The sequence below is a fragment of the Amblyraja radiata genome, chromosome 12, assembly GCF_010909765.2.
Source record: "Amblyraja radiata isolate CabotCenter1 chromosome 12, sAmbRad1.1.pri, whole genome shotgun sequence".
In the NCBI taxonomy this organism is placed as follows: Eukaryota; Metazoa; Chordata; class Chondrichthyes; order Rajiformes; family Rajidae; genus Amblyraja; species Amblyraja radiata.
The window spans coordinates 52,530,981-52,549,219 of NC_045967.1; the positions used below are offsets into that span (position 1 = coordinate 52,530,981).

General features: G+C 44.7%; 1 protein-coding gene across 3 annotated transcripts; it reads left to right on the plus strand.

The window, feature by feature from the left end:
* The first annotated feature begins 5,182 nt into the window (after positions 1-5,182).
* igbp1 (immunoglobulin binding protein 1) lies at positions 5,183-17,868 on the plus strand. Of its 3 annotated transcripts, none has more exons than XM_033030771.1 (6): positions 5,183-5,505; positions 7,671-7,982; positions 8,954-9,146; positions 12,355-12,425; positions 15,104-15,216; positions 16,979-17,868. In XM_033030771.1, the coding sequence occupies exons 1-6, from the start codon at positions 5,216-5,218 to the stop codon at positions 17,122-17,124; spliced, it is 1,125 nt and encodes a 374-aa protein (XP_032886662.1). In that variant the 5' UTR covers positions 5,183-5,215; the 3' UTR covers positions 17,125-17,868. The 3 variants fall into 3 exon arrangements, with proteins under 3 accessions (XP_032886662.1, XP_032886663.1, XP_032886664.1); XM_033030772.1 differs by lacking the exon at positions 5,183-5,505 and adding an exon at positions 5,628-5,828; XM_033030773.1 differs by lacking the exon at positions 5,183-5,505 and adding an exon at positions 5,661-5,757.
* Positions 17,869-18,239: the final 371 nt, after the last annotated feature.

The window sequence follows — 18,239 nt, forward strand, 5'->3', positions numbered from 1 at the left end:
GCTCCTGTCTGGTAGAAGGTACAGAGAGCACACCACCAGACTCAGGAACAGCTTCTTCCTCTCTTCAAGTGGCAATAATTAATTTCCTCTGTCATCACAATACGTTCAAGTTCAAGTTCAAGTGAGTTTATTGTCATGTGTCCCTGAAAGGACAATGAAATTCTTGCTTTGCTTAGCATACAGAACATAGTAGGCATTTACTACAAAACAGATCAGTGTGTCCATATACCACAATATAAATATATACACACATAAACAAATAAACTGATAAAGTGCAAATAGCAGATAATGGGCCACCAATAATCAGAGTTTTGTCCAAGCCAGGTTTAATAGCCTGATGGCTGTGGGGAAGTAACTATTCCTGAACCTGGTTGTTGCAGTCTTCAGGCTCCTGTACCTTCTACCTGAAGGTAGCAGGGAGATGAGTGTGTGGCCAGGATGGTGTGGGTCTCTGATGATACTGCCAGCCTTTTTGGAGGCAGTGACTCAAAATATTTTTCAACTCTTCAATTATTTTTGTATCACACCTTCTGTCCTTTCAACTCTGGACTTTGACTTGTTATCTCCTCACCTTCACTTGTATCCACCTATCACTTGCCAGGCTTTGTCCTCTCTACCAGCATTCTCTCCCTGTCGAATCAGACTGAAGAAGGGTCCAGACTTGAAACTTCACCTAACCTTTACCCAGATTTGGTCCTCCCGCCTCCAGGAGGTGTGGTACTCCCACCCACCAGGCGGATGTGGTCCTCCCACGCCAGGAGATGTGGTCCTCCGAAGAGAGACACAAATGCTGGAGTAACTCAGCGGGACAGGCAGCATCTCTGGAGAGAAGGAATTGGCGACATTTTGGTTCGAGACCCTTCTTCAAACTGAGAGTCACGGGAGAGGGAGATTAGAGATATGGAAGGGTAAGATGTGAAAAGGACAGATTAAAGCAGACGTTGATCAAGGAAATGTAGAATGGTTCATTGTTGGCTATGGGGAAGGTGACAAGGAGGCAGACAATCAGTAAAATTGATCAGGAGGACAGTGAGACTAGACGGATAACTAGAGTGGGGAAGGGCAGAGAGAGAGGGAAAGCAAGGGTTATGACATGTGGTCTTCCCAGGGCTGCCAACATTGGGTGAGAGTTGAGAGTGAGAAATTGCGAGGGACCGTATCGACCGAGGGGGGGAGGGTATGGGAGGGGTATTACCCCTCCCATAGGAGGCTCCGGAGGCAGCACTGTTCGCCAGGTCCGCTCCTGGCTCCGGGCCGGGGTTAAAACTCCATGGGGTGTACACAGAGCGGTCGACGGACATAGAGCCGCCGGAGGTGAGGGTGGGAGGTGTGTGCCGTGCCTCAGGGGGGAAGGGGGAGGGGGGTTGGTGCTGGGACCACCGCCGCCGTGTCTCACCTATCACACCATCTGCATGGGAGAAACTAAACTACTTTTTTCCCCCCCAAAATCATCCCACAGGCCGGTAGTTTGATAGCCCTGCTTTAAACCTATCCCCTCTAGTGCTTGAATCACATATCCTGGGAAAAAGACTATGCATTCACCTGATATTCCCCTCATGGTTTTTACTCACCTCTAAAACAATTTTTGCTTTATTTTGAACTTTCAGCACCCACAGATATTTGAGTGTGAGAAATTTTGTGATCAGCGTGAGAGCGTGAGAATTTTGTGAAATGCGTGAGTCTCACGCTCAATGCGTGAGAGTTGGCAGTCCTGCTAATAATGCAAACATATTATGCAAGTTCCAATTGTTTGACCAAAAATCACTTATTACTGCTTTATAACAGTTAAGTTACTTTAAGACCATTTCAGAAATGATGGCACTCAACAAACAATCAACTAACAAATTAAAGCAAACTAAAAAGAAATAGCATGTTCCCTTTCCTGACTCTACCTCATAAGTACTTTAACGCTGTTAACAGAGCAAAGGGATATTAACCTCAAGAATCAAAATGGGGAAAGTGGGGGCAATTTTGCTTAAATGGTCATTATAAGCCCATTCAGATTGTCATAGTCAGAGTTATACAACATGTACGTGGCTGGCCCAATTTGTCCATAATGATCAAGTTGGCATTCTGCGTGCCCAGGGACTGGCTGCCGTTCCCAGATCAGCTCGCGTCCCAGGGACTGGCTGCCGTTCCCAGATCAGCTCGCGTCCCAGGGACTGGCTGCTGTTCTCAGGTTGGCTCGCCTGCCCCGACCCTGCGAAAACGAATTGAAAAAGAATGCGGTTTTTCGGGTTACGGGCCGGATTCAGCCCGTGTGCCGTAGGTTGCCGAACCCTGTCCTAGATGTTTGGCCTCATTGTGGTCCTCCCCATGTTTTACAACCGATTCACCTGGTTAGTTTTATCTCCGGCTGCTTCATGTTGTCGGCGGCTGCACATCCAACCAAGAAAGAAGAGAAGAGAAGAGAAGAGAAGAGAAGAGGTGCGATGTCACTCACAGCCGCCAACTGACGCGCATCCCCAGACTGCACAGATTGTTATGATATGGCGCAAAAAGACAAACTGTGCAGGGACTCAAGACAGCGTGAGAATTCTGTCATCAGCGTGAGAATTGGCTGAAATGCGTGACTCTCACGCTCAAAGCGTGAGAGTTGGCAGCCCTGTCTAAGGCCAGGATGTGACAACAGTTGCACAGGGAGACACATACACAAAGGAAGACACACACACACACAGGGAGACAGACACACGCACGCAGGGAGACAGACACATACACACAGGGAGACAGACACACACACACAGGGAGATAGACACACACACACACACACACACACACACACACACACACAAACACACACACACACAGACACACACACACACAGGGAGACTGACAGACACACACACACAGGGAGACAGACAGCCACACACACGGGGAGACACACACACACACATAGGGATACACACACACACAGGGAGACACAGACACACACACACAGGGACACACACACACACACAGGGAGACATAGACACACACACACAGGGAGACATAGACACACACAGGGAGACAGAGACACACACACAGGGAGACAGACACACACACACACACACACACACACACACACACACACACACACACACACACACAGGGAGACAGACAGACACACACACGGAGAGACACACACACACACACACACACAGGGAGACACAGACACACACACACAGGGAGACATAGACACACACGGGGGGGACACACACACAGGGAGACACACACGAGACACACACAGGGAAACAGACACATACACCTTTCCTTCCCCCCCTCCATCCTCCCATCCCACCCTTTTACCCCTTATACGAGAACCTCTTTCCTCCCCGCCACCTCCCTCTTCCTCCCCTCCCTCTTTCCTCTCTCTCTTTCCTCACCCTCCTCTTTTTCTAACGCTTCTCTTTTCCCTTTCTCCTTCCTTCCTCATCCCTTTTCTACATTCCCTCCCCCTGCCTCTCTTTGCCTCCATCCCTCCCTTTTTTTCTCTCTCTCTCTCTATTTCTCCCCTCCCTCTCTTTCCCGGGCCGCCCAATGGGGAGTCTGGGGGGCACGGTGTAGCGTGGATTGGCGGCGTTGGCGCTGCCTTGTGCGTTGAAGGGCAGGAGGGAGGGAGGGAGCGAGGTTGCCGCGACAGCCGGAAGCACAGCGCTCGCAGACAGCGCACAAAAGCGCTGACACCCGCTGCCCGGGACCGACGCGCTTCCCCAATCTGTGCAGATCGCTGTCATGTGGCGCAAAGAGACACTGTGCAGCAAAGATCCTATAGCTCTGCTATAGGATCTTTGCTGTGCAGGGACTGAAGACAGCCTGTCAGCGTGAGAATTCCGTCTTCAGCGTGAGGGCGTGAGAATTGGCTGAAATGCGTGAGTGTCACGCTCAAAGCATGAAAGTTGGCAGCCCTGACTATTTACATATTCTGTTGTGCTGCAGCAAGCAAGGATGTCATTTTCCTTAGTGTTCAAGAAGGAACTGCAGATGCTGGAAGATCGAAGGTACACAAAAATGCTGGAGAAACTCAGCGGGTGCAGCAGCATCTATGGAGCGAAGGAAATAGGCGACGTTTCGGGCCGAAACCCTTCTTCAGACTGATGGGGGGTGGGGGGGAGAAGGAAGGAAAAAGGGAGGAGGAGGAGCCCGAGGGCGGGGGGATGGGAGGAGACAGCTCGAGGGTTAAGGAAGGGGAGGAGACAGCAAGGGCTAGCAAAATTGGGAGAATTCAACGTTCATGCCATCCGGACGCAAGCAACCCAGGCGGAATATGAGGTGCTGTATCTCCAATTTCCGGTGTTGCTCACTCTGGCAATGGAGGAGACCCAGGACAGAGAGGTCGGATTGGGAATGGGAGGGGGAGTTGAAGTGCTGAGCCACCGGGACTTCAGGTAGGTTATTGCGGACTGAGCGGAGGTGTTCGGCGAAACGATTGCCCAACCTCTGCTTAGTCTCCCCGATGTAAATCAGCTGACATCTAGAGCAGCGGATGCAGTAGATGAGGTTGGAGGAGATACAGGTGAACCTTTGTCGCACCTGGAACGACTGCTTGGGTCCTTGAATGGAGTCGAGGGGGGAGGTGAAGGGACAGGTGTTGCATTTCTTGCGGTTGCAACGGAAAGTGCCCGGAGGGGGTGGTACGGGAGGGAAGGGAAGAATTGACAAGGGAGTTGCGGAGGGAGCGGTCTTTGCGGAAGGCAGACATAGGGGAAGATGGGAAGATGTGGCGAGTGGTGGCGTCACATTGGAGGTGGCGGAAATGGCGGAGGATTATGTGTTGTAAGTGACGGCTGGTGGGGTGAAAGGTGAGGACTAGGGGGACTCTGCCCTTGTTGCGAGTGCGGGGATGGGGAGAGAGAGCAGTGTTACGGGGTATGGATGAGACCCTGGTGCGAGCCTCATCTATGGTGGCGGAGGGGAATCCCCGTTCCCTGAAGAACGAGAACATTTCCGATACCCTGGTGTGGAACGTCTCATCCTGGGAGCAGATGCGGCGTAGGCGGAGGAATTGGGAATAGGGGATGGAGTCTCATTATCCTTATCTGGGACACGTGACAATAACACACTTGTGGTCCTCCCACCATCAGGTGTGTGGTCCTCCCAGCCACTCGGTGTCGCGGTCTCCCACCCTCAGGTGGCTGTGGTCCTCCCACTCCCAGGTAGATGTGGACCTCCCACCGCCAGGTGGTGGACCTCCCACGACCAGCCGCGCTTGGTCCGGTGCTGGGCCCGGTGTCGGGTGATGGCGGCCGCGGTGGGGAAGACGGAGGCGGCGGAGGCTGAGGCTGGCGGCGAGGTGGAGGCCCCGGCCCCGGTCCCGGTCCCCACCAGCTCGCAGGCGCTGCCCCCCACCGCCGCCGACGCCGACGCGCCCACGCTGTCAGACATGTTCGAGAACGGCTGGCGGATGCACGACGAGGTGGAGAGCAGCAACGAGTCGTCCAACTCGGACACCGTGCAGCGCAGGGTGCGGCGCGGCGTGGAGCTGCTGGAGCAGGCCACACACATGGTCAACCAACTCGACCTCTTCAGGTAACTGAGCCCGGGGATGTGGGGCCTGGAGCTGGAGCTGCTGGAGCAGGCCACATGCATGGTCAACCAGCTCGACCTCTTCAGGTAACTGAGCCCGGGGATGTGGGGCCTGGAGCTGGAGCTGCTGGAGCAGGCCACATGCATGGTCAACCAGCTCGACCTCTTCAGGTAACTGAGCCCGGGGATGTGGGGCCTGGAGCTGGAGCTGCTGGAGCTGGCCACACGCATGGTCAACCAGCTCGACCTCTTCAGGTAACTGAGCCCGGGGATGTGGGGCCCGGACAGGGCTGGAGCTGCATGGTCAACCAGCTCGACCTCTTCAGGTAACTTAGCCCGGGGATGTGGGGCCCGGACTGGGCTGGAGCTGCTGGAGCAGGCCACACGCATGATCAACCAGCTCGACCTCTTCAGGTAACTTAGCCCGGGGATGTGGGAGCTGGAGCTGCTGGAGCTGGCCACATGCATGGTCAACCAGCTCGACCTTTTCAGGTAACTCAGCACGGGGATGTGGGGCCCGGACTGGGCTGGAGCTGGCGACTCGGATGCTGAACAAAGATACTGGATGAGCTCCTCTAGTATCTTTGATGGCGAATCAGCTGGATCTCTTCAGGTAACCAGTATTGGGGTGGCCTTGTAGCCCCCGTCCATCAGTCTGAAGAAGGGTCTCAACCCGTAACGTCACCCATTCCTTCTCTCCAGAGATACTGCCTGTCCCACTGAGTTACTCCAGCGTTGTGTGTGTCATCTTCGGTGTAAACCAGCACCTGTAGTTCCTTCCTGCACATTTTTTGCTTTTCTATGTTTGTTAAAACCCAAGTGTACTTGAACAAAATCGCATGGTTAACGGACAGGGTCAGCAAGTAGTTCAGAAGGCAAATAGTATGTTGGCCTTTATTGCAAGAAGATGTGAGTATAAGTTCAAGTTCACATTTATTGTGAACTCCATTAAGCATAGAGATGGAAAGAATCAAGTCAAGATTGTTTGTCATATATACCGACAACAGAACAATTAAATTTGTACTTGCAGCTGTTTTAACAGGCCCCTAAATGCAATACAATAGACAATATGTGCAGGAGTAGGCCATTTGGCCCTTCGATCCAGCACCACCATTCAATGTGATCATGGCTGATCATCCCCAATCAGTACCCCGTTCCTGCCTTCTCCCCATATCCCCTGACTCCGCTATTTTTAAGAGCCCTATCTAGCTCTCTCTTGAAAGCATCCAGAGAACATGCCTCTGAGGCAGAGAATTCCACAGTATACGTGCAGATAAGATGTAATTGAAGAGGTTACTAACCATTGTACTGGTGCAAAAAGACAGTTCTTAGTGTAACCTTAACTATGAACTGCTATGGACTGCATTTGGTTACATAGAAACCTATTTTCTTTGTTTCTATGTAACCAAAGGCAGTCCATAGAAATTCATAGTTAAGGATTGTGTTGTGTAGTCTGATGGTTGTTGGGAAGATCCCTTTATTGAACTTGGGATGGTCAGATTTGTTAACCATCCCGAAAGTAGGAGTGAAATGAGAGCGTGGCTAGGGTGATGTAGATCCTTGGTTGCCTTTTTGAGGCAGCACCACAATTATGTCTTGTTCCAATGATGTAGAATCTATAAAACAAGTACATTATTGCTGGTGTTATACCCAATAGTTTGGCACCTCTCTTTTGTCCTCGCACATAGCACCATTACTACTCTGGTGGTCTCTAGGGGTGATATCCCTTCCCTTGTTTGAGGGCTGTTCCACTGTACTCAGCCACTCAATGGTCTTGGTAATTTAGTGTGGTACAGCATGTAACCAGCCCTTCCGCTCGCCATCCACACTAACCAAATCCTCCACAGATGTTGCCTGATATGCTGAGTTTATCCAGCACTCTGTGTGTTTTGTCAAATAACTCCTGCCCTGCCTAAGGCAGGTCCTACATTGTCCACTTTAGAACACACACTACTGGAATAGAAGTATATCACCATCGAGTAGAAGTATATCACCACTTTTGAAGTATAGTTGCTTGGTTCATGCGCAAACCTAGCAACGCGTTTGTATGTAGCATAGATTCACCCAAAAGCTGTGATCAGATAAATTGTTTTATTGTACTATTGACGAGCATGAATTTGAGTACTTTAGCATTATTTTGATTGCGATTTATTTCTGTTCTATTACAGTCGAAATGAAGAGTTAGAAGAAATTGCCACAGCCGATGTTAAGTACCTGTTGCTGCCTGTGTTACTGGGAGCTCTTACAATGAAACTAGGGAATACTGCAAAGCGGCTTGAGCATATACAAAAGGCCCAGGTCTATTACATGGACTTCCTGCAGCGTTGCAAAGATTATAAAATTATGACGTTTGAGTTCCCCCAAACGAAGGAAAGTGAAGAAGACAGGAACAAAGCAAGCGTTAATCCCAGTGCACCAACAGTATCAAACCAATCCAATTTACTCTCCATGGCATCAAGACGACAGGCTAAAATTGAAAGGTACTGCTTTCATATTATTTTGTTCCTTGGTGCTAATCGTGGAATAAACCAATGATTAGGACAACTTAGTTTAGCTTATTATTGTCATTTGAACCAAGGTACTGTGAAAAACTTTTTGTTGCTTGCTATCCCGTCTGCAAAAAGACTATATATACATGATTATAATCAAGCCGTCCACAGTGCACAGATACAGGATAAAGGTAACGTTTAGTGCAAGACAAAGTCTGATTAATGATAATTCAAAGGTCTCCAAAGCGATTGGAGAGAAGTCAGGACCGCTCTCTAGTTTGTGAGAGGACAGTTCCGTTACTTGATAACAGCTGGGAAAATACTCCTTGAATCTGGAGGTATGCTTTTGTACCTCTTGCCTGATAGAAGAGGGAGTGACTGAGGTGAGACTGGTCCTTGATTATGCTGATGCACTTGACAAGGCAGCATGAAGTCAACGGAGGGGAGGTTGGTTTGTGTGTGTTGGTCTGAGCTGTGCCCACAACTGTGCAATTTCATGCGGTCTTGGGTGGAGTAATACATCCCGAAAAAATGCTTTCTCTGGCGCATCTGCAAACATTAGTGAGAGTTGTAGGGGGTCATCTGAACTTCCTCAGCCTTCCAAGGAAGTAGAGGTGTTGGTGTGCTTCTTGGCCATTGCTTCAACGTGGCTGTTCGAGGACAAATCACTGTTGATGTTTATTTCTAAGAACTTGAAGCTTTCAACCATCTCACTTCGGCGCCATAGAATGTGTGTACCACTTTGCCTCCTGAAATCAATCGCAATCTCCTTTGCCTTTACTGACATTGAGGGAAAGGTTGTTGACTTAGCACCAGGTTATGACGCTCTCACTCCCTGTCTTGGCATTAATTGATATCTGGCACATTATGGTGATGTTGGCTGTGAATTTATAAATTGAGTAAGATATAGAGTATAGAAATACTCAAAACCTAAATTGCTGCTTTACTTTCATGGAAACCAGGTACAACATGAAGAAAGAAACTGAAGCCAAATTGAAAGAGATCAAAGCTGTGATCCACAGTGGAAAAGCAGATGATGAGCAGACAAGGAAGTTTTATTTATTACATTTACAGAAGTGGATAAACACTAGCCTGGAAGAGATTGACAGCATAAATCAAGAAACTGACATTTTAAAAAGAATGGTGGACTCTAAAGTAAGTGTTTGTTTTGCAAATGATCTTAATTTTTTTTTGTTTGGGCTTGTATAATATTTTCTCCTGTTTTTAGTCAAGTCACATTTATTTATATAGCACATTTAAAAAACAACTCTCATTGGCCAAAAGTGCTTTACATTTGTTATAAGAATAGTACTGACAAACAAACTACATACATATAGCCCTCACTCAGAGGACATCAAGAAAGGCTTGGGATTACAGATAAGTTTTTAGTCTAGACTTAAAGGAGTCGATGGAGGGGGCAGTTCTGATGGGAAGAGGGATGCTGTTCCATAGTCTAGGAGCTGCAACCGCAAAGGCGCGGTCGCCCCAGAGCTTATGCCTAGACCGCGGGATATTCAGCAGCCCCAAGTTGGCCGATCTGAGGGACCTGGAGGTGGTGTGGTGGGTGAGAAGACTTTTAATGTAGGTGGGGGCAAGCCCATTGAGGGCTTTGTAGACATAGAGGAGGATCTTGAAATTTATTCGGAACTGCACAGGGAGCCAGTAGGGAGAGGCCAGGATCGGGGTGATGTGGTCCCTTTTTCGGGTGCCCGTCAGGAGTCTCGCTGCGGCGTTTTGGACCAGTTGCAGGCGGGACAGGGAAGATTGGCTGATGCCAGTGTGAATGGAGTTGCAGTAATCTAGGTGGGAGGCGATAAATGTGTGGATGATCTTTTCGAGGTCATCAAACTGGAGGAATTGTTTTATTTTAGCTATCCGAAGCTGAAAGAAGGTAGCTTTTACCACGGCATTGACTTGTTTGTCAAATTTCAGTGCTGAGTCAAATATCACGCCAAGGTTTTTGACGTGAGGTTTGAGTAGTGGGGTAAGGCTTCCAAGGCTGCCTGTTATCAATTTGATTGAGTCTGATGGGCCGAGAAGGATGACCTCAGACTTCCTCTCGTTTAGTTGGAGGAAGTTCTGGACCATCCAACATTTTATATCCTCGAGGCAGCAGGTAAGGGTAAGCAGATTTGATTGGTTTTTGGGCTTCAGGGGGAGATAGAGTTGTGAGAATATTTTAGAGAACAATATAAAATAGCGCTGGACATCCATTTGATATTGTTTTCAGGTGTTTGCCAAACATTAACCTTTTGAAAGTGATCTTTGATTCTACTTTTCCTGGTGTTTCCTATACAGTAGTTAATATGACAAATCTGCACTAAAGAAAGTAGTCTTTACTACCTTTATTGATCTTATGCTCATGTATTCTGGTTCCTAGTTGCCAATCTGTGAAATTAGGTTTTGCTTTGAAATTCAAGAATCATAATTCCCTGGTTTCATGGGAACCATTCTTAGTTTTTTTTAAATGGGGGGGGAGGGGGCTCATTGAAACATACAGAATAGTGAAAGGCCTGGATAGAGTGGATGTGGAGAGGATGTTTCCAGTAGTGGGAGAGACTTGGCCTAGAGGTCATAGCCTCAGAATTAAAGGACGTTCTTTTAGGAAGGAGATGAGGAAAAATTTCTTTAGTCTGAAGGTGGTGAATCTGTGGAATTCTTTGCCACAGAAGGCTGGAGAGGCCGTCAGTGGGTATTTTAAGGCAGGGATAGATAGATTCTTGATTAGTACAGGTGTCAGAGGTTATGGGGAGAAGGCAGGAGAATGGGTTTAGGAGGGAGAGATAGATCAGCCATGATTGAATGGCGGAGTAGACTTGATGGGCCGAATGGCCTAATTCTACTCTTAACAGTTAGGACCTTCTTCAAGTCGACTGCGCAAACTTAACCGCGGTGTTCTAACTTCAGCTTAATCGATTATTCCTTTAGGTTTGGCATTGTCTCCTTGCTTCCACATGCTATACTTCAATTTAATGCTGGAGTAACTCAGCGGGTCAAATAGCATCTCTGGAGTATATGGATTGGTGATGTTTCGGGTCCTGAGCCGCTTGAGTTACTCCAGCATTTTGTGTCTATATCTTTGGGATAAACCAGCATCTGCAGTTCATTTTTATCAGACTTCAATTCCTTTACTTAAATAAACCTGACCTCCCTAGTCCTTCATGGCTGCTTTATTTTTTAATAATGCATTCAGAATGAACTAACGACAATGTAGATCATTCCTGTACTTTATTATTATGGTTCAAGTCAAGTCAAGTTTATTTGTCACATACACATACGAGATGTGCAGTGAAATGTAATGAGTTCATGGTATCTGCAGAATAATTAACATAAATTAAAATTAAGTATGTAAGACTATGGTATTATCTGCAGGACAATTAACATAGAAAATTAAAATTAAGAATGCAGGACTTCCATTTGTATTTTGCTGAGGGCAACCTATTCTATTCTAGTTATATAAACAAATAATTGATTGCTCTATAGCAGTAGAAGTTTTGACAAAACATTACTTTTAACAGCTAAACATTTATTAAAGGCCACTGGATCAGTCTGATCTGCGACTATCGGTACTTTTTATTCTATTAATTTGTACCTGGTTGAAGGTGGCGGGAAATACCCTTTTGAAACTAACTGCGAGCTGCCTTGGTTGCACTAGGAACTTCAGACCTTGTTTTGTATTTACACTATATTAGTTCTTTTAATTTATTGAATGTTTTTAACGTTTATTTACTGTATTATCTGTTGAGTACACTGTTTACAAGCCTGTTGTGCTGTTGCAAGTAAGAATTCCTTTGTCCCACTTCAGTGCATATGACAATAGGTAAGAGTTGACTCTTGAGTTAGAACTTGCATGAAAGAAAGCTCCAGGGCCAAGCAACAAATTGCCTTAATTATTTGTTTGAATGTATATAATGTCTCCTGCATTTAGAAAACTAAATATATAATAATGCTGGCCATCCAGTTGATACCGCCATTTGAGTCCTGATCTGTAGACTCCCAACACTAAACTGATTCTATTGAATAAAGAGCAAATACTCAGAAAACGAGAGCTACAAGATCACTTTTCTACATTTGGTCTTGAAAACTAAGCGTCCTTTTTATCGAGAAATAGAATTGATAAAATAGATTAATTGCAGAACTGACTTGTTTTAATAGTCTTTTAACTTTAAAGGAAATTTAAAGTAATAGTATGATGTATTGTAGGTATTTTAAATGTAAATACATTTTTGAGTTTAAAGTAATATCTATAGATTCGAACTGAAGTTTGAAATGAGTTTGGATTCGGATGTAATGAGATGAAATTCTCAGCTAATATTACAATGTGACAAAGCCATTGTGACAGTCATTTCTCCCTCTTGTTCAGCCTCACACTGCTCGGCCACCGAGACCTCCAATGCAACCTTTTATCCTTACTCGAAACGCAGCTGAAGCCAAGTAAGTCTAAGCAGGAATGCTATTAAACCCCCTTTGTCTGTACTGGATCCTGTCATTTGAAGGTCTAGAATGTGGTGAAGAGCTTGTTTGTTTTGCTTGTTCTGATTTTCTAGTTGACATTTCTCCCACAGGATTACTGTGTGCTATGGTATAACTCCGCCATCAATCCTTCACTCAAAACCATTTTCTCCAATGGGCTATCAACAATAACGTTTGATTAAGTGGTTAAAAAGCAGTCATGCTCAGTCTTGTCTCACTTTGGCGTTCATTTTCACGCCCCAATTTTGTGTTTTCTGTATTTGTCCGTGTCAAGTTTAAAGTGATTCTATTACAGTTAAAACCAAATGAAGATATATAATCAGACACAATGCAAACCATCTTTGTATTCTGTATCTCCGATTTTACCTACAAATACAAATTAGAGATTTTGCCAAAAGTGAACATTGGGAAATGTATAGGCAGGTCAGTAGAATAGCCAGACTTATGGCAGAAATAACTTATTGTGAATAGAAAGAAACATAGAAAACTACAGAACAGGAACAGGGCCTTCGGCTCACAATATCTGTGCTGAACACGATGCCAAGATCAACTCTGTCTGCGTATAATTCATATCCCTCCATTCCCTGCCTATCCAAAAGCCTCTTCAATGCCACTGTCATATGTGCCTCTGGGATAGGGGTCTCTAAATAGATGTTAGAGGAGAAACAAGGAATTTGACTATTGACTCACAAGGAAGATGGTGAAACGTGGATATGTAGATAACAGAGTTCACATAACTAATTTCATACTGTGCACAAGTATATTACAGTACTATAAAGATGCTCTAAACATTGGTTGGTCTCCATTTACAGTTTTCACTGTAATGAACATTGAAATCAGAGAGATCAGGGTTCATATTTACGAAGGTTGATTCCAGAAGAATAAATATAGACTTGGAACGGAAGTAGCAAGTAGAAGATTTAATATTTTTTAAATCATAATATGGTTTGCTATTACATTTTGAGAAACACTGGCAATTTTAACAGACACTGGCTGAAAGTGGAGATTCAAGGATTTCAAGTTTATACAATAAATTGGTGGAGAGCGGATGGCATCACATAGAGTGGGAATTGAAAAGAAGAACATTGCATCATTGAGGGGAAACTAGATTAATATAGAGCAATGTAAAATACAGTGCGTTGGGGAAATGGCTTGATATTGTGATTAGTTTGAGATTGTTATTGGAAACGTTGCTATCAGACATTCTGCTACAATGCAATTGGTGGCTGATCACTGCAGGAAAGTCTCATGGAAAAAGTAACAACTTTTCCTGCATGTCATTTTCCAAAGTAACATCTGAGTGGTTCTCTAGATCCCCTTCTAGTTGTAATTGTGTTATAATTAATTCTATCTGTGTAATGTGGATGGTGTTCCCTAATCCATCAGTCGCTTTGACTGCTTTCTGTGGTGGAGTATTCACAGGAATATATTGCTCCTCAGTTCAGTCCAATATCACTAACCCTCTTATCTTCAGTGTCATCACAGCCCCTGGATTCCTCTAGCACCAGGGACATCCCTCCTATTTTTGTCTGTCCAGTCTTGTCAGATTATTTATGAGATCCCATCCCCTTTATCCAAAATCTACCCATGTGGCTAAATCTGGTCATTTGTTAATCCTCCCAATGCAGTAATCAGATTATTGAATTTACACTGCACCCTTCATAGCAAGAACATTTCCGATAAGGAGATCAAAACTGCACATAATTCTCAACCCGTGGCCTCACTACAGAAGTGTGTAATTGCAGATAGACACAAAAAGCTGGAGTGACTCAGTTGGTCAGGCAGCATCTCTGGAGAGAGGAAATTTGTGACATTTTGGGTTGACCACCCTTTGTCAGACCGCAGATTATTTTCACTCTTCCCCATCAGAAAATATTCTGCACCCATTTTGCTGTCAAGGTGGGTAAAGTGAACCTTTATCCTCATCACATATCATCTTCCACATCTACGTCCTCAACCTGTCCAAATCATGGTAATCTACTCTGCGTCATCAATACACATTCCCGTCCAGCTTTGTGTCATCCGCAAATATTGATATAATACATTTATCCATCATCTAAATAATATACTTTATGAATGGCTCGTGATCCCTGTGATGTCTTCCACTCGGAAAAGCACCCATTTATTCCTACTTTTTTCTTTCCTGCCCCATCCCCCTCCCAATCTTTCCACATATATCCCTCTTGGCATCACATTTCACACCTCTCTTTATCTGACACCCTTTGTCTCTTTTTCATCTCCAGCCTTTGTTTTCCCCATCTGCCAAACAAACCCCCGCTCACCTGGAATGCGCTTATCATTTGCCAGTTTTGGTCCCATCCCACCCCTTTTCCAGTTTTCCTCCCACACCCACTACAGTCAGTCTGAAGAAGGGTCCCAACCTGAAACTTCCTCCAAAGGTGCTGCCTGACCCGCTCAATTCCTCCAGCACTTTGTGTTTCATATTTTGTAAATCAGCGTCTACAGTTGTTAGTGCCTTTTCCCCTCTCTCCCCCCCCCCCCCCCGTTTTACAGTCAATTGATGAATTGTTTATGACTACATGAAATACACTTTAAATTATTTATGCGCTTAAATGTTCCAGTTGAAGCAGAATAGAGATGTTTGATATTTTAAATATTTTTATATTATTTGTCTCTAGGGTATTTGGTCTTGGTTACCCAAGTCTTGCTACCATGACTGTCGATGATTGGTACGAGCAGCATAAGAAGCAGGGAGCTCTTCCTGATCAGGGAGTTCCAAGAAGTCGTCCAGGTGGGAATAGTTCCTTCAAAAGAGTGTTGCTTTTGATTCATTCTACACATTTGCTTTTTACAAATATTTGATCTTTTAGTGCAATGTTTTTGCTAAAATGTTGTAGGAAGGAACTGCAGGTGCTGGTTTAAGTAAGTAAGTTTATTGGCCAAGTATTCACATACAAGGAATTTGCCTTGGTGCTCTGCCCACAAGTAACAACATGACATACAGTGACAGTTACGAATGACTCAGAAAACACTAAACATTCATAATAATATAACATTAATGATAAAACACCATTGATCAAGCATGTGAACCAACAAAATACCAGATCAAAGGGAGGCTACAAATTTTTGGCTGATGAGTAGAGCAACTACTCGTGGATAAAAACTGTTTTTATGTTTAAACTGAAGATAGACACAAAACGCTGGAGTAGCTCAGCGGGACAGGCAGCATCTCTGGATAGAAGGAATGGGTGACGTTTCGGATCTAGACCCTTCTTCAGAATGAAGTCTGAAGAAGTGTTTGCTAAAATGTTAACTCTTTGAATTGACAGTACATTACTCAAAGTAGAGCAATGAATCGGTCATTTTCCCCATATAAACGCTGGTTTAAAACTTGACCTTCACCTCAGAGGATTATGAGAGAGCCATCTCCAACCTTCATCAGGAAGAACAAAGCAAACATGAAAGCAAAAGCCTCTTCAAAATGTTGCAACAGTTTATGGTATTCAGACATTATGGTCAAAATATACAACTAATTATATCTCTAGATCATTAACAAGCTAAATAAATAAACTAATCAGAGAGTGCAATGGAAGAATGTCTGATTACAATATTTCATTGGACATTATATTTCCCTCTTTCATGTCCAAAATATTGCAGAAACTGTTCATCTTAATTCTTAAGTGATAGGAGCAGAATCAGGTCATTTGGCCCATCAAGTCTACTCCGCCATTAAATCGTGGCTGATCTATCTTTTCCTCTCAACCCCATTCTCTTGCCTTCTTCCCGTAACTCCTGACACCCGTACTAATTAATACCAAGAATTGCCATAACATTTTAAAGTGACATTCTTCTACTATCTGGAAACCATTACCAAATGTGTAAATTCTGTTTAACACAAATGAAATCTCTTGCAATCTTGTGCTCTAGTTTATTTCGCTGCTCTGTCCACACCCCGAGAGAAATTATTTACCATTGGGAGTTTTTGTCGATTGGGCTTGTTTGTAGGGATTTTAAGGGATTCCAAAAAAAAGTAAGCCGAAACTCGTATCTAATGACACGGGTGTAAGTTTTATATGAATTTTATTTATTTTAAATTACCAAATGAAAATCAAGAAGATAATTGGTACAAATGATTGGGAGCAGGAAGTCGGCATTTGATCCCCTCACCCAGAGTCAGTGGTATCTTCATTAACTTAAATCACCTAATTCAATCCAGATGAAGGATGAACATTAGAGCTTTTCATGGGTGTACATCTCAGAACTACCTCATCTGTTTCATTTTCTTGTTTAGACACAAAATGCTGGAGTAACTCAGCGGGACAGGCAGTATCTCTGGAGAGAAGTAATGGATGCCGTTTCGGGTCTAGACCCTTCTTCCTGAAACATCACCAATTCCTTCTCTCCAGAGCTGCTGCCTGCCCCACTGAGTTACTCCAGCAGTCGGTGTAAACCAGCATCTGCAGTTCCTTCCTACACATTTTCTTGTGCGTTGGCCTGCTCAGGAAACTGATTTGGTGGACTTGAAATTAATCTTGGAAGCTTTCTGATTGTAGCTGCCCAGGAAAATGAAGAACAAGAGGCTGAAGATGACAATGATGATGATGATGATGATGAGCAAGCCGTGAGAAATGCACGCGAGAAGGATGACTGGAAGGATACGCACAGGCGCGGGTATGGCAACAGGCACAACATGGGTTAGTTCTTCCGCTTGGGCCACACTTCCAAGTTTCACCATTCGTATAGGAGCCTTTGAAAGTGTACCAAGAGATGGAACAGGCGCCAATATCAAGGCAGGTGCATCAGCCATGCAGTGTGAGCCCCCTCTCTGTCTGCGGGGTCATCATTGGTTTCTGAGTTGTCAACGATTGCATTGTTAGGAGTGCCCTTAACAAAAAAAAAATTCAGCTGCCGTTTTGTGAAGCCTGGCTGAAGACAAAGTGAGGCACTTGTTGCAAAGGCATTTAAAACTTGCATTCTTTTTTTTGGCGTATGGTAAAATGATGAATGGGTGGGTTGCATTGAGAGTGGGAAAAGGTGATCCTGTGCACAGATGTATAGTTCCACCTCTTGAGTAAAAAAACAAAAGCAATTGCCTTCAGCGTGGCAATTACATAGAGTAACATTTCTGAATTTAGTATTAAGCAGCGTCTGGCAATCCCAAATTGAAACTCCTGCATGTTATTCCCATTCTTCAAATCAGGAGTTCAGATTTTGTAGCCAACTTTCTTTAACGTTGGTTAACAAATAAGCTGCAAAACGTGCATTTCTGAGCTGTATTTATTCGCTGAATTAACTGTTTTTTGTCGTCCGAATTCCTGTAATCTGTGAGAATGTTAAGTATCATAGAAAATGTTTTTTTTCTGCATCATAATCCTTATTTTAAAAGGACTGTTTTCTCATGTTGTGAACTGCAAGTTGCCAAATAAAGAAAACTTTAAGTCTCTGTTTGTCTCCAAGAAAACGTACCTTTGTTTCATGTTATCTTTCCCTGAAGCCATAAAATGCTGCTTTCCTTTATGACTGGTTCATGAAGTTGCTTATTTATGCTGTGTCAATCAAGGATTTAAAAGGAAACTTAAAACATTCTCAAGTTGTAGGAGTAGAATGAGGCCATTCGGCCCATCGAGTCCATTCCGCCATTCAAACATGGCTGATCTCTACCTCTTAATCCCATTTCCCTGCCTTCTCCCCATAAACCTCGACCCACATTCTAATCAAGAATTTGTCTATCTCTGCCTTAAAACTTAACTTGGTCTCCACAGCCCTCCGTGGCAATGAGTTCCACAGATTAACTACCCTCTGACTAAAGAAGTT